Raw genomic sequence first — 16,920 nt, 5'->3', positions numbered from 1 at the left:
GACAATGTACAATTACCTTCTTGATAAAACAAGCAGTCATTAACTAGCTCCTAACATCAAATAGAATGTTTTCTCTGCAAGTATTTAATCTACTAAACTATTAGTTTATACATATTGGGGGCTGAGGGGCTCCAGTTTTCCCACCCTTCTTAGTCTTGGCTATTCAATTGTACTGATAGCAGGTTCAGTATTAACACTTATTTACATTATAAAACTGAAAACGATCCAAATCTGATCCAAAGTGTAAATATTTCAAAGTTAGGAGGCACAATTTTCCTTTCATGACACGAAACAAACTGAAAACAGTGTGTGCAGAGCTAATTTTATTAATGGTGCATGTTACAGAGGCAAAATAGATTAAAATAAAAATCCAGACAGGATTAGAAAAAAACACTATTTTCCACTCAACAGATGCAGAACCAGCACCAGGTTTGTAAAGGATTTAAAAATCAGAAATTCCTCTTCCTGCTACACAAAATTAAACAGCACAAAGCAGAAGTCAGTCATTGAGGGGAGGGTGAATGAAAGTGATCTCCAATAGATTCATCTTTAATGGAGGACTCACAGGTGGATCGAATGAACTACCAGAAACAAATGCAACTATGAACTTTTAACAATTCTGCCAGGAAGCCAAATAAAAAAAAAGTTTCTTAAAGGAGAAGTCCCTTCAGCCAGACCCTGTGCCTTAAAACATTTCGACCATTTGACAGGAGGGTCTGCAGTACTTGCCCCCGTCCTGAGCCCACAGTAGCTGGCGTCAGACCGTTGGCCATCAGCAAGGTTGGCACTGCTGAGTAATGAGATCACCGCAGGAGGCAGAGCTGCCCAAACCTGCACTTCAACTTGTGGCCATTGGACATAACCAGCTAAACCCAACGCGTTCCTCAGCCATGGAGCCTTAGTCTTCACATCATTGCTGTTCATACCACAGAACTAATGGGATCGAGGCCTAGCAAAAAGGAGTTGGGTAGTGAGGGGTGAGGACAGTGTGGGACAGGCATCACTCCCATGCAGCTGTTGCCATCAGTGAATTAGAGGTCAATGAAAGTGAGACAATGGCCAAAAGTCAAAGGCCTGTGGTCACACTTCAATCAGTTCTGCCTTTGGCAGTCAAACTGAATTTCTGGACAGCTGCAAGAGTTCTCCACATTACTCTCAGAAGTAATTGCAAGGCTCACTCAAATTGCTGGTGATGTTCTGCAGCTAGCTTCGCCTGTGCTGCTCCACCTGGTCATTTTTTTTTGCTTGAATTTTGTGGGACAGTATTTGTAGACTTTCTCTGTACAACAGCAACTTGGCAGTGTAACACCCACAGTGGCACAGAGAATATGTTCAGGAACAATACACCCTCTCCAGGCTGATCCAAATGCTGTTGGTGTAAAATCCCAGTGTTATAGACTGTAATCTTAAGCATCTTAACGAGCTGAAGAGAATCATACACATTTTCTGCCATTGGCTATCTGCTTTCTGCTTGTGGTGGATTTCTCCTCTTCCCCCCCCCCCCCCCCCCAGAATAGCTTTGGTTTAAAGTGAGCTTCTGAAAGACTGGGGTCCAGTAGGAGCCACTGCCAGTTTCTGCCCTGACACCAATGTCTAAACAAAAGCCTCTCTAAATGCTCATTTCAGATAATCGAGGAATCAATAGTGCCCTCAAAACTAATAAAAATCAGTATTCTAAAAAGTTTTTCTATCTGATTATAGTTTAACAAATAGACTAAACAGACACCCATTCCTCTTCATTCTCCTTCACTTAGATCAACAGTCAGCACACTGAGCCCAACCCAGCACCACATTGTGTGAAAACATCCTTGCAGCCTCTCCTGCCACTGACTGCTTCACTAAAGCCACTGTCAACTCGAGCAACGTCCTACCAAACAGAATAGTGCAAACACCATCGACCCCCAACTAAAACCCCATCACCCAGCTCACTTTCTGTATCAGGGAATCTGGAGCCTGCGCCAGTTAGCCACTGGTCAATGCCTTTATGATTTTATCATTGTGACAGGCAGTAGCTAAAACAAGCTATTTGGAAGCAGGTTATAAAACAGAACACCAGGTGAATGGGTGGGGAATGGGGAGGAAGAACATCAAATAGCTGCTCACGTGGGTTCAATCACCTCTTTGCACTGACTTGAGAACGATCGGGGAGAGGTGACCTACATGAGCTTTCCCCGAATTCTGGGCATTTCTAATTAAAGTATAAACTTTGCAAAAAGAATACTGAGAGGCAGAATTCTCTCACAGCCCAGTGCTGGATTCTGACAGATAGTCCACAGTTAACCCTTCACAAACCCCAACTCTGCATGCATATGCATTTAAACCAATTACTGTGAAAGATTTGAGGAAGCGTGTGAAATGATAGCATTAGGCAGAAAGCCTACACTTCAAGATCAACCTTAAAGTGAACAAAGGGGGTGGAGGCAGAAGGCAGCTGTGTGTCAACTGGGTTTTGCCAGAAATTAATCTTCACTTCGATGCTCTAACTGCTGGAATTTACAGTTTAATCGCTAATTGTAGCGTCCAGAGAACAACTGAGAGATATAATGTTCCCCTTTTATTCCCAAAACCAAGGTCTCCCACTTCCTCCAGGAAGCAGGCAGTTCAGATGTAGCAGGTAACTTATTTGAGTGCGAGCCCCTCCTCTCTCTCTCCCTTGTTCGACGAGGTGGGAGCAGGGTCTCAGCGGCGTGGGCGAGTTGCGTGGTAACAGCAATAGAGTTTAGTAGATGTGTGAGACCAGGCGTGGCCTGGCTGACAAGGCACACAAGTGCCCTCTATTACTTCATTCCTCCAGACAATCTCCTCGTCTCAAACTGCTAGCAGTGGTCTCTCTCTTTCTCTCTCTTTTTCCTCCTCCTACTCTCTCCCTTTTCTCTTCTCTTCCTCTGGTTTGGTTGGTTTCTCTCTCCTGTTGCTCTCTCACAGTTGATGCCTCAGTAGTCGCAGTGGAAACAGGTATCCATTTATGTTTTTTTTCCCCAGATTGAATTACTGTTGAACTAAGCTTGGCTCAAGCCTAGCTCTCCTCTCCTTAACCTGGCAAGATAAAGGACAAACATTAATCAACAACTCACAGCCCCCACTTCACATTCAATTTTCATCCTTTAGCAGCAAGATTCATTGGTTAAAAAAATACCAGTAATCAGTTAAGTCCAATCTACCTCTTACTCTCCCAAGCAAAACTACCTGACACCCACCCCAAGATTGTGCCAATTCTCCTCCAAACCTAACAGTCTAATCAAGATACCACAGTTGCAAGCAACCCCAATGGCATGCCACTGTCTCCGCCACTCTCTCAGCCTAGAACTGATGTAATTCCCCTAACTTTCCTCTCCTCCATTCCTAACCCTAGCCATTGCTCTGGCTTCCATTCCCTCTAACTAATGTTACATTAATTCCCAATCCCAACACCACACTTCCTGATCTCCATCTTATTCCACAGCCCGACATTTCCTTCCACTTAATTCTGCCCTTCAATAACATGATAAATGCCCCAGAAACTCAGTTACCACAGTTTCAACGGCAACTGTCTGGGGCCATCTTAAGCTAGCTGAAGATGAAAACTTTAAGCGAATGGGCAGATACCAGACCCCAGTACCGTTTATTATCAATAAAGAGAAACTTGCTCACATTCTAATACTGTGACAGCCCGGTCACTCCATGTTGATACGCACGTTCTCCCTGGTAAGTGGAATCCTGCGACAAGGCCACATCGATCTGAGACTTGAATTCATCTCCCAGATAACTGTCCTGCAATTAGAATTACAAAATACAAATAAAAACTAGGAACAATATTGTGCCAAATAATTAAAAGCAGAGCCATGAATAAAAGATCCCAGGGGATCTCAACAGTTCTGACCCAAAGTGCACCAGTAAGAGGACAGTGCCTATACTATAAAAAGTATTCACCACTACCCCCCAGAAGTTTTCATGCTTTATTGCTTTACAACAATGAATCACAGTGGATTTAATTTGGCTTTTTGACACCGATTTAAAAAAACTTTCATCTCAAAATGAAAACAGATCTCTACAAAGTGATCTAAGTTAATTGTAAATATAAAACACAAAATAATTGATTGCTTAAGTGTTCAATGTGATACACTAAGTCATCACTGGTGCAGCCAATTGGTTTTAGAAGTCACATAATTAGTTAAATGGAGATCTGGTTTTGAAGACCTGTGTGTAGCCAAGGTGTTTTAATTGACTGTAGTAAAATACACTTCTATAGCTGTTGGAAGGTCCAACTGCTGGCGGGTCAGTATCCTGGCAAAACCTACATCACGAAGACAAAAGAACACTCCAAGCAATTCTGCAAAAACGTTATGAAAAGCACAAGTCAAGAAACAGATACAAGAAAATTTCCAAGTCACTGAATCTCTCTTGGAGTACAGTTAAGTCAATCCTCAAGAAATGGAAAAAAATATGGCACAGTTGTCTACCTGCCTAGAACAGGTCATCCTCAAAAACTGGGGGGCTGTGCAAGAAGGGGCTAACGAGGAAGGCCAGCAAGAGACCTATGACACCTCTGGATGCGTTACTAGCTTCAATGGCTGAGATGCGAGAGTGTGCATACAACTGTTGCCTGTGTGCTTCACAGGAGAGTAGCAAAGAGAAAGCCACTGTTGAAAAAACAACTCACATGAAATCTTGGCTAGAGTTTGCCAGAAGTCATGTGGAAGACTCTAAATGCAGCTGGTAGAAAATTCTGTGGTCTGATGAAACCAAAATTGAGCTTCTTGGCCACCAGACTAAGTACTATGTTTGGCATAAACCAAACACCTCACATGATCAACAGCACAGCATCCCTACCATGAAGCATCATGCACCAGGCCCTGGAAGGCTTCTGAAGGTAGAGGGCAAAATGAATGCAGCAAAATACAGGGAAATCCTGATGCAGTCTGCAAGAGAACTGCAACTTGGGAGATTTGTTCTCCAGCAAGATAATGAACCCAAGCATAAAGCCAAGTTACACGGGAATTGCTTAAAGACAACAAAGTTAATGTTCTGGAGTGGTCAAGTCAGAGTCCAGACCTCAATCCAATTGAGAATTTGTGGCTGGACTTGAAAAGGACTGCTCACTCACGATCCCCATCCAATCTGACAGAGCTTGAGCAGCTTTGAAAAGAAAAAGGGGAAAAATTGCAGTCTCCAGATGTAGAAAACTGATAGAGACCTATTCACATACTCAAATCTGTTGCTGCCAAAGATGCATCTACTGAATACTGACTTGAAGGGAGTGAAGATTTGTCCAATGAATTATTTTGTGTTTAATATTTCTATTTACTTCAGATCACTGCACTTTTTCACAAGTCTTTTTCTGCTTATCAGTGTCAAAAAAAGGCAAATTAAATCCACTGTGTTTCAATGTCGTAAAACAATAAAACATGAAAAATTCCAAGGGGGTGAAATTAATTAAGATGGCTATGGTGCTTGTAAAGGAGATGAGGAGATGGAAGTTTGCTACGCTTTAAGGAAGTTTCTCATAAACGACCTGGTTCACAATCCAGGCCTGCAGCACAAAATTGTTCTTCTCTACAAGTTTCCATTATCAGTGTAAGCTGAGCTGAGATTTACCTGTGAGAGTTCTGGCTGAGACAGGCCTGGCTGGCTCATTTGTGAAGGCTGGCTCATGGAGATGTATCCCTGGGTAAGCGGGCCCTGAGAGAAAGGCTGTGACACCACATCTTGACTGGCCTGGCTATTGGGTAGGTTGGCCTGGTTGTTCAGCTGATTTCCCAGGCTACGGTTTCTCTGACGAGCCCCACGGCTCAGCTTCCCTTTTGCAATTCCACGACCTTTGAACAACAGTAAGCTTTAATATTGGTTGACAGCAGAAGACTCTGATACAAAAACCATCATCCCTCTGTGACCCAGTTTCTTTGTGACATCCCCATGGTTAGATAAAGGAACAAGCTGCATTTACCTGCTGCAGGACCATTTGCCTGTCCAAAATAGCCAGGTGGAGGCATCGGAGGCATCATCAGGTTGAAGGGGATAGGGATGTTCATTGCAGCAACGTGGCTGGGACTGGCTCCAATCATTCCAATCTGATCATGGGTCTGGAAGTACATGTTGGAAGGGCGACCCGCTGGTTGTAGTGGAGACAAGAGATGAAAATATGAGAAATATGACACTCAAAAATCTTAGTGACATCACAAGCAAACACATCCCTTTGCAAAATTTAATTTAGCCTCTGCAACACGCCTTTTGATCCTGCACTCCTCTCTTAATCCCAGTGTGGAACTGTAGCATTTTCATATTAGCACAGAAAATACAAAAAGAAAGCAGCCATACGGCCCCCCCTCCCCCCCCAGCAGTGCCTCAATCTTTTTCCCCATTCTCTTTTGCTTCTGATCCCCAAATCCTTTTGGATATTGAAATCAATCACCGATGGCCTTCCATCCTTCCGAATTGTAAAATTTCAATGATCTACAAAACAGGTCATATATCTTTCAAACAGATGACCTTTACTCAAAATTTCATCCCCATTTCTAGACTCATTAGCAAAAGGAAACTACCTTTTGCAATCCTCTATGTCTCATTGAAATCAGCTCATTAAACTCCATGGAATTGAGCTCATCACCATATTTCACCTTACACAGCCCCTTCATTCCTGGATTCAAGCAAGTAAATCTGCAAAGCAGTAGCAATATGGAATAGTATAACATACAGTTTTTAGTGTGTGGTTACAATCCGAAGCAAAGGGACAAGAAACTTCAGCTAATTACAGGGAAATGTTAAGAGATCATACTTTAACTTCACAAACTTGAATCCCATGATCACAGTGTCAAGAAGCCAACCAACTTGAGCCAAGCTTGGATTAGTTGACATTCATATTAATCAAGCTTTCAGTGCCAACAGTTCTGAATTCAAACAAAATTACCTTGGCCACTCCTATCATACACAGAGCCTGGGATGATGGCTTCTCGAGCATCATACATGGCCGTGGTCATGAATCTAGCTCCCTGAAACACAGGAATATTCATTAGTACAAATCACATCCCACTAAAGAACTAGTTTCAGTTTGAAGAACACTATTTAACTCCAGACCCAAAAATAACACCACTGGAAATACGTATAACAGCCAACAGTTAAGTGGCATATTGACAGGCACATGAACAAGCAAGGAAGAGAGGGATACAGATCTTTTACAGGCAGGTGGAATCAGTTTAAACTGGCATCATGGTCAGCATAAACATGGCGGCCGAAGGACCATTAACGTGCTGTTTGCAAAGGGACCAGACTGCTGTCTCTCTAATTAGACTCAGACATCACTCAAGTACAGACAACACTGCTTGTAAGCTGCCAGTTGCCTGCAGAAATTCCACACAAAGAAATGGAACTAACAAAATTGTACATAGGGAAATTTTATAAAACTCCAATTTAAAACAACAGTGGGTAAAGAACAAACACGAAGAAATCTGCAGATGCTGGAAATTCAAACAACACACACAAAATGCTGGTGGAACGCAGCAGGCCAGGCAGCATCTATCTTCTCCCTGTAGATGCTGCCTGGCCTGCTGTGTTCCACCAGCATTTTGTGTGTGTTGTTGAGTGGGTAAAGAAACCAGCTGCAAGGAGTTTAACTGTTTCAATCACTTCTGTGCGAACAATCTGCCACAACCATCTGCCCATGTCAAGAGAAATTGCTGTCTGTCACAGATGGGTGAGCATCTAGCTGAAGACAGACTGACTGTCAGCAAGCTCTACACTTTCCTTACCGGGTTGATGGTATTGACAAGCTTCCGGGGTTTGCTGAATTGCATTAAGCTCTCACGTAGATTATTCAGTGGTCCCTCCACCAGCACTTTCTGTTCCTTGTAATAGTTCAGCAGGTGATTCCACAGAGGCTGTTTAGACAGAGCCTTTGGATTCCCCACAATAATGACACCGTATCTGTATACCAGAGGTTACATAAAACTTTTTGATTACATTTCAAAAGGAACTGAAAAAATTTCCAACAGAATTCCCCACCTTACAAAGTTCCCATCCATCCCACAAACTTAATTTTCCTATCTGTCCACACCTCCCCAGATCTTTTCTGCTACAGAAACTAATGGCTACTTGTTTTTGCCCAAATTATACTATTTACAGACCTCAGATATTAGGCAAGAATGAGCAGCTGTATGACACCCAATCTTAGTGTTTAACACGGAACAGGAATGCAAAGGGTGTGATGCAAATGCCTACATAATAGCACATTATAGACTTGTGACATACCACTGCATAACACAATACACTCAACCTCACATGCACCTAATTCTCAGAGCCATCAAAACAAATATATTCCCTCTCAAGATCTCATTTAGCCACATGCTACCAAATACCTATACTTGATTATGCACTCTGCTTTTAATATCTTTTTGCATTATCACCTCTTTCCATAACTTCTCACCTTGCCCTTGTCAGAGCCACATTCAGGCGGCGAGGGTCATTGAGAAATCCAATGCCCTGATGTTCATTTGCTCGAACACACGATAGGATAATGAAATCCTTTTCTCGACCCTGAAACGCATCCACACTTGCAATCTCCACCTCCTAGAAGATGCACACAAGAATTTTATAACACAGCAACTCCAACTACCAAACGAATAGAAAACCTCAATTTGCTCAATGTTGCCACGATAAAATGTTCTACTGATTTTTACTGTAGCAATTCCCTGCTGCTGAGAAACCCTCAACTCTATTTTGCATTAGAAAGGCTAACTTGTGGTAGATCATAGCACTGACAACATTGCCTAAACAACCACAAAAATGTTAGTAAACAATACCTGGTAGAGTTTGGTGTGCAGAGAACCACTGAACTGCATGTACTGCACCAGGTATGACCGCTGCCCCTCATATGGTGTAATGATGCCAATCTGATCTGGTTTGGCACCTGCTTTCAGAAGTTTGGTGGTGATCTTCTCTACATTGGCTGCCTCAGTCCTGAGAAGAGAAGAGATTTCAATTTTGAGGTACTAGACGTGACAAATGTTGGTGGTAAATCCCTGCCCATCATTCCAATGCTATAATAATGTTTAGCACCACCTCTACATTCCTGCTTCATTGCCAAGATTAACAAATAATTTTCGATGCCCAGATACATACATATACGTTTACTCAAATTATTGCTGTGCTTTGCCATTATAACAGTGATTGCACTAAACACAGCAAATAGATTGGTTTTGTCTCCTATTCCAGACAAAACAAAAGCTCAAGAAATCAAAAATATTAAATAATTGCCTTTAAAAGATTGACTCATATGTTCTGGTCTTGTCCTTGTTTACAAAATTATTGAAAAGATATTTTCAGTATTATTTCAGGAGTTTTAAATATTAATTTTCAACCGCATCCTTTTACTGCAATTTTCAGTTTACCAATGATGGATAATAACCGTTTATCCGCTTCATCTCAACGAATGATTGCATTTGTTACATTAATGGCTAGACGATCTATTTTATTGAATTGGAAATAAATTAATCCTCCAACTGTATTTCAGTGGTTTTCTCAAACTATCTCGTTTAGAGTTTAGAAAAAATTAGAAGCGTGGTTTTTGATTCTTCAGTTAAATTTGAAGAAACTTGGAGACCATTTATTCAACATTTTCATGAGAGTTAAATTGTCTTTTCCTAAACCTTACTTTTATTATCCTTAATTATTTGGAGGTTTGGAGTTATTGGCACTACTGTATGTATTTAACATTATATATTAGCCCATGTTGGTTAGTTTTTTTCTCTCTTTTTTTGGGTTTTTTTTTTCTTTTTTTTTTGTCTCTTTTACATAAATACTGTGAGTTTGGGAGGCCTTATATATTGATTATTATATATCCGATTGTCTATTTAAACTATTAATTATGTATTCTCAAACGCTTTGTATTCACATTTCATCTATGTTTTTCTTAAAATTAATAAAAAGATAAAAAGAAAAAAAAGAAAGAAAAGATCTAAAATAGCTGAAAGGAAGTGTATGATTTGGCAAAGATTTATTAGCTCTGTACTCACCTATTAAGGTATGAAGTGCCTGAACTGGCGATTTCCTCCTGTCCTTGAGTCACATAGAAAAACATTGGCTTATCAGGCTGTGGCCACTGGAAATCGAAACCTTTCTTAATACGATCCGCTGTGAACCAGAAATAAACCATCAAAGAAACAAACCCACAATGCAGAATGAGCTCTCATTGCTTAGCTATACACCTATCAGCATACACTGCACTTCTACACATATTCAGTGACAATTCTTTCTTGAGATTTTAGTACACTACCACTAGGCAATAAACAACTTTGAGTGAAACTACTGGACATAAATCTACTTTTAGATCTGTTAACTATACAAAGTCAATAGGGAATGAGTTAATGCCAACCATTAAAAGCCAAGATTAACTGTAACTTAACAAGGATATAGAGATAGACAGCTAGGCTTAATTTTGAACCATCTGTGATCCACTGGTATATTTATGGCCTATCAGGTTTTGGGGAAATTAGATTTTTGTTTTCACCAGGTCACCTGCACCTTTCACTAATCATGATACACAGGAATAACACTGAAAAATTACATATAACGTTAATATACATTTAAAAACCCAGAAGGTTTTTTGTTTGAAAGTGGTAATGAAACTTCTTCTAATAGTCATACTTGCTGTGACCAATGTACCATGCTCCAAAAATCACACAAACAAAACATATTCAAGAGAATAGGCCTGACTGCAGAGACTGTCACCACGCACACTACTGAAAATGCCACATTAAAGTAAAATCAATGACAGACACTTGGGTTCAAGAAAATGGATGAGTTATTTTGTAAACTGTCTTTGCCTCCAATAATTTTACCTGCAGTAACACCATTTTGCAGTGAGCCCTCATAGAAAATGTTGGATGGAAAGGCACTGAGGGCTGGGTGCATCCGGTATTGGACTTGCAGACGTATTGGGCGAATCCCCAGAACAACCAGGCGCTCAAACAGCGACTGAGACAGACCAGCTTTCGCAGCTTTCTTGCACATAACCACTGGACCTAGTTGGCAATGATCACCGACCAAGATCAGCTATGAAGAAAAACAGCTCAAATTCAAAATTGTACCCATTTACTTTGTGGTTGATCCCCCAAAAAATCAAGTAATCTCACTTGGTTCAGTTCAATACAGTTGTCTTAGCCAATGGTAACTAGCTGATTTGTTCCAAATAGTTAAGCAATGTTTGTTCACATAATGCAAGAAACAAAATGCACATCTAATTAAAAAATTCAGCCATTTGAGGTGAGTCAGTGACATCAACGAATTGGTACCGCCTGCCTTGAGCTGAAGTCTATTATAGTTTCACCCTCTCAAGTTCAAGAAAATTACCTGGAAGGACCAAAGAAAATCAGTTCGTCAACAGCATTAAGTCTAATTTCAGCCCAGATAAAATCTTACCCACACTTCCAAACTCAAGATGGATCATAACCAAATTATTAGTCTTCACAGAAAAATTCAATATTAGCCTCACTCATCTTTTAGAGAATCTCAGTCCTGAACTTTATGACATGGCCTTTAGTATTCTTAATTATACAAAGTCTTCTCTGCAATTTGCAAATTAAAAAAAGACTACACAAGCTCTCAATGCACACAACATACCTGCTTTGCTCCCAAGACCACAGGAACCATACATTCTGGCTCTGTGGCCTGGGTGCTCTCATCAATCAGAATGGAACGAAACTGCATCTTAGCCAAACGAGGATCGCCAGCTCCTACACAAGTGCAGCAAATAACATCCGCATTCTATAAAAGAACATAACACAATTGTTTAGAGGCAAAAAAAAAGTGGCTTTGAGTAGAACTACAACAGAGCAAACAAAATTAATGCCACATGTAATTCTAGAGCAAGGGCAGTCAATAATGTTTTGCTGGGATTTGCAAAGTAGGGACATTCGGACGTTGCTGTCAACTTCAACACTATTGCCACCCACAAGATCTTCAATGACTTGTCTCCCAAATAAGAAATTCATTAACATGCAGTAAAACATTTAAAAGTACCATTTCACAAGCAGGTATGCAAGTAGGCGATCTTTGAGAATTATGAAGCACATGATTTAATGCAATAAAATGACGAGCTTCCTACCATCAACAGCTCACGCTCTGCTGTCCTCTTAAGGGCACGGTAGCGTTTTTCATCTGCGGATGACAGCTCACCAGTCTCGTCCTTCAGCTGCTGCAGCTTCTGCAATTCAGGCATGCTGGAGAGCAGAGCAAATGGATATTATGTGTCGTAAATGTACTGCTGACCACAACAACAACTACATGCACAAGCCAGAGAGGTGAGCCACTAAGTTACAGCAAAGCTCCAAGCATTGGATGCTGATGCACATGGCCAATATGGTCGACCATTTTAATTACTGGTGGGCCCCCCAGGAGCAGAAAACCACAAACAGCCATCCTTCAACTTTTACAGAAACCAGGACCACCTGTACTCCATAGCAGCATTCCTAATCTAGACACTGATGCTAGTTTAGCTCAGTGTCTAAATTCTCAAATTCAAGAACCTAAACCGTGCAAGTCAGGAATGACCCAGAAATGCTCTAAACCTGTTTAAAACATGCACCAAGATCTCAGTATTTATTATCATCCAAAGGGGCTGTATAGAGGATGGAAAGGACGGAGTTTGTAGTCAAATACTGTATTTAGACCTACACCAGATGCACTAACTGGATAGATAATGGTATTTAAGCAAATAGACACAAACCTACCACTTTCTAACTGGCTTTGGTTAGAAACTATTTCAGTTCATTGTTTGAGCTTTGAGAATCAATGGAAGGAACCATATTATTTTTAGTGCATTCACCATTCTCATAACACTAAAAAAAAAGCCCAGGTACTAGAGAATGTTAGCAGGAAAAATGAGTTCTCTGTTCAGTCTTAAAATTTGAAACAAACAGAACTTGATTAAAACCAGAAGTTGTAAACCACAAGTGTCTGTAAATGACAGAATCTACACTCCATGGACTGGTCAATGCCTAAATCTCAACTAGCTTGCTCTGTCAATACGACAGGACAAAAGATATAATACTTTTGTTGGGAAGTATTCTGGAACACAGATGTCGAAAGGCAGAATCAATTAATCTTTATTTACTTAGAGATTTAATACAGTAACAAGCTCTTCTGTCAGGGCACTTCACCCTGCATTGTAAGTTCACACATCTTCAATGCAAACACAGGACAGTATAGAGTGCCTTGCACTTTGCATGACCAATAAGCTGGTGCCCCAAGCAATAGCTACTTACCTGTCCATGTTACGAATCTGATTATGCAAAGCCAAGAATGAGACCGGTGAATCAATAGCCTCACGACTCTTGGCGCATAGCCGCACCACTTTCAAGCCCGTGTGGTGGATCTTCTCAGTCAACTGGTCCACTGCAATGTTACTTGGAGCACACACCAGAACAGGGCTACAAGAAAAACATATTAAAGCTGCATAGCAGTACTCCAACTAACTGAATCTACGGCACAAGTGCACCTAGTAAGAAATTCAGATCACACTAATTAAAAGAAACCATTAAATAGCTTGCACAAACAGCCTCCCACGTAAATTTTTAGAAAGTCTTCCATGTCGACATTAGACACTCATGAACATTTAAACCCTTTGTTACCTAAAGTTAACATGTCTTTGAAATGGGCCATTTTATTGGGAACCCTGTATATGGATCCTAATTCTTAAATTCATTATTATAAAGCAAGAGAAGCAGTAAAAGAATATTGCAGAGTGATCACAGGACAATTTCATATCTGCAAACAAAATGACAGTATCATCTTGTGTAATTGTGAATTTTATTGCATCACTATGGATTGTCATGCCTTCAGCAGTGAATGCTTTTTCGGTAACTTGCTCTAAAGTTTTCTGTTTCTGCTCCTTCTCCCTAAGATATCCTAAGTTTATATTCATGCGTCCTATTAACTGTACAATTATTTGATCAACAGAGTTGATAAAGTGATTAATGCTGTAGTCGATGTCTGTGGAAAGGCCTACCAATTGTTTAATAAGGTAAAATCTCAAGTGCTTATACAAGTGTTGCTATGGACAGTAAAAAAAAATTGATTAAACAGCGGTGGTTAAGAAAATAAGATAAAAATGACAGACTATATATTTTTTCATGATATAGGTGGTCATTAGGTCTATGTGCCAGCTCACAACTGCCGCATTTTCCATGTTTCCAACATTCTATTCTCCCCCAATATGCCCATCAATTCACCCCTATTCTCCTATCACCTACTAACACCAAGGGCAATGTATATAGTAGGCAATTATATCAATATTGAATTGCTGAGCCCTTGTAGAAACCCAGAGTCATATGGAACACATGCAAACTCCTTGATGCTGCTACTTCTGTTGGAGGGTATAGTAAAACAGAATGTGCAACAAAATGTTAAAAATAGAGAAAGACAAGAAAGAATAGATTATGCACAGCATCTCAAAATGTTTCCCCAGGTTTATACAAGCTCAGATGCTGGCAATACTTACCCATTGCCCTGTCTGGCCAAATGGTAGACTATAGTGGCAGAGGTGACAGTTTTGCCAGTGCCTGGTGGTCCCTGGATCAGGCTGAGGGGGCGCTGAAGAACAGTCTTCACAGCATAGACCTGTTGGAGAGATTACAAAGAATCTCAATGGTCTTTTAACATTTATATTGTAGCTTTGCCAATACAACTCAATGCATTAATTACATAGCACTTTCAGTACATTACTTCAAAAAGCAGTTTACTAAGTGTTTCATGGTTCAAGCGAGCAGAATATCACCTGCACAATATTTACATAGGATTTAAAACACTAAATACTGTTGTAAACAGAGTTTAAATGGATCTAGACACTCACTGCAGCCACACATCTCACTGCAGCGAGTCACTTATTGTAAAATTTTGTACTGTTCTTCATAGAGTTTCACTGGCCAACTTACCATACACAGGAAAATTTTGAAGATTAAAACCTGTAACGTGAAGTAGATTGGGAAAACCACTACTCAAAGTACTGTAGCCATAAAATGCACAAAGTCAAATAATTGCCTGCTGCTGCAACAAGAGATACCTTTTTAGTGTTTAAACCGATCAGAGACCAGAGGAACTCATGCTACTGCACAAACATACACCAGGTACCGTGGACTTGAAAGACCAGAGCATACTTGAAGCAAAGCTACTGATTTCCTCCCAGCAGCAACATCAAGTGAATGACAACATTTGATGGTAACTGGCAGATCAGAGATTTTATTTTGTGATCAGAGATTTTATTTTGTGAATACAGATCAAAAAACACATTCTTGGTTGCCTTGGTATTGGCCCCAATTCCAGTAAATACCGCAGATCAGAACGTAGCAAAACTGCCTTCTTTCCCTCTATTCTGGAACCTGTGAAGCATGTAAGGGACACTACCAAGAGATTCTGAATATCATACAGTGGCAATGCAATACATTGACAAAGCATCTGCAGCAGTCTTGTGATTAATGTGTTAGGGAATTGCTCCATCTCCAGGTCAAATGGCCTTTAAAACCATCAGATACAATTTACAATTGGAGCAGATTAATACACATAGCCTGAAACAATCTGAGGGACTGCTACCTTGATATGCTTTAATACCAAATTAAGTAGCAACTATATACAAGTCTATTTTAGCGAGAAGGGAATTAACAAGCCAGGCACAATGTTAAAGGAAGATTACTCAAAACATCTACCTGTGAGTGATTGAGATCAGGCAGCCCATGAGCGGTGAAGCGTTTGGGTAGCTGGCATTTAATAATCACATCCTCTACCTCGTGGCCAAGCAACTTGTGGTAAATATAGCCAGACACAGAGGTCTCATCCACAGCAAAGGTTTTCAGTGCACTCTGCATTCTGTAATGGGCAAAATGCACAAGTGAATACAAACATCTGAAAGGAAGATGATCTTGTAAAGAATGACAAGACAAAAAATACAGGTGGAGTTTCACTTCTGTGGGACTTCTGTTTGAACGCAACCCAATAGTGGACATACTGCAATAAATGATGACATTCTGTATTATTAAAATTTGTTGTTCCTTTAGATGTGAGGCTCTGTATTTTCAACAGGGAACTTTCATTATCACACAGTAAAAACTGCATCAACTTCAAATTACAAAGCAAGCATTCTATAGCTTCACATACTTCATCTTATAGAATGGATTTTTCTTTCACATTATCAGCACTGGGATCAGAGGCTGACAGCTCGGAGCTAACCTTACTAAGGGTGTGTCAGTGTCTTTTAGATACCAGCATCACTTTTCATTGTACAACTGAAATGTTCATACTTTTTTTTAAAAGCAGTTTATAATTTTAATACTAATAAAAAAACCATGGGTAAAAATATTGGTTATCCTCACCAGCTGCATGGAATCAGAAGTGATTGAACTAAAACTATCCTGTGACACTATATTTGCACTTGTTACTACAGGAGTGGGGCAGCTTTACTGCTGCAGCCTTCAGACCCAAGGCAGAAAGGTTCATGATGCTACTTTTAAGAGAAAAGGCATGTAAATTGGCAGCTTACCTATCAAATGAAGTTGATTTCCAGACAAAATCCACCTGGAAGTTGTGAGTGACTTCAACTGGGGCTCCAACACTGCTGCGAAGTTCAATGGCGATCTCATCCCCGTAATCTGCATAGGCAAGTTAGAGACAACTCCCAGCCTGATCAGGTCAGTCCTAACAGTGTCACTCATACTGCCTACAACTGTCTTCATTTTAAAATGGCCTGAATCATACAAGTTACAGGTGCTTGAAAGGAATATGGGACCCCGAAAGCAAACAATTTAAAGCCAGATGCAAAGGATAGAGAATAGACAAAAATGAAACTTGATTACTCTTAATGAATGAAAGGAAAAGTCACACAGAGGAAGGGTGATAATCCAGCTATTATTGAAACATGACTTGGAGCAGCATAAAAACAAAAGTCCAAATTGTTTCAGTGTT

General features: G+C 40.4%; 1 protein-coding gene across 3 annotated transcripts in view; it reads right to left on the bottom strand.

The window, feature by feature from the left end:
• Positions 1 to 310: 310 nt before the first annotated feature.
• Positions 311 to 16,920, bottom strand: part of upf1 (UPF1 RNA helicase and ATPase) — a 51,778-nt gene continuing 35,168 nt past the window's right edge. For 2 of the 3 annotated variants that reach the window (XM_059991303.1, XM_059991305.1), the window contains exons 9-24: positions 16,499 to 16,607; positions 15,669 to 15,828; positions 14,468 to 14,586; positions 13,233 to 13,397; positions 12,074 to 12,188; positions 11,590 to 11,733; positions 10,809 to 11,022; positions 9,984 to 10,101; positions 8,772 to 8,928; positions 8,396 to 8,538; positions 7,722 to 7,896; positions 6,884 to 6,965; positions 5,924 to 6,088; positions 5,575 to 5,795; positions 3,631 to 3,750; positions 311 to 3,036 (exon numbers count right to left, since the gene is read on the bottom strand). In XM_059991303.1, coding sequence (XP_059847286.1) covers positions 3,634 to 3,750; positions 5,575 to 5,795; positions 5,924 to 6,088; positions 6,884 to 6,965; positions 7,722 to 7,896; positions 8,396 to 8,538; positions 8,772 to 8,928; positions 9,984 to 10,101; positions 10,809 to 11,022; positions 11,590 to 11,733; positions 12,074 to 12,188; positions 13,233 to 13,397; positions 14,468 to 14,586; positions 15,669 to 15,828; positions 16,499 to 16,607 — 2,204 coding nt within the window. In that variant the 3' untranslated portion in view covers positions 311 to 3,036; positions 3,631 to 3,633. Of the gene's footprint in view, positions 3,037 to 3,630; positions 3,751 to 5,574; positions 5,796 to 5,923; positions 6,089 to 6,883; positions 6,966 to 7,721; positions 7,897 to 8,395; positions 8,539 to 8,771; positions 8,929 to 9,983; positions 10,102 to 10,808; positions 11,023 to 11,589; positions 11,734 to 12,073; positions 12,189 to 13,232; positions 13,398 to 14,467; positions 14,587 to 15,668; positions 15,829 to 16,498; positions 16,617 to 16,920 lie in introns of all 3 variants that reach the window. The other variant, XM_059991304.1, reaches the window with a different exon arrangement.

This window comes from Hypanus sabinus, chromosome 16, assembly GCF_030144855.1.
Source record: "Hypanus sabinus isolate sHypSab1 chromosome 16, sHypSab1.hap1, whole genome shotgun sequence".
Lineage (NCBI taxonomy): Eukaryota > Metazoa > Chordata > Chondrichthyes > Myliobatiformes > Dasyatidae > Hypanus > Hypanus sabinus.
This window is presented reverse-complemented; position numbering and strand designations above follow the sequence as displayed.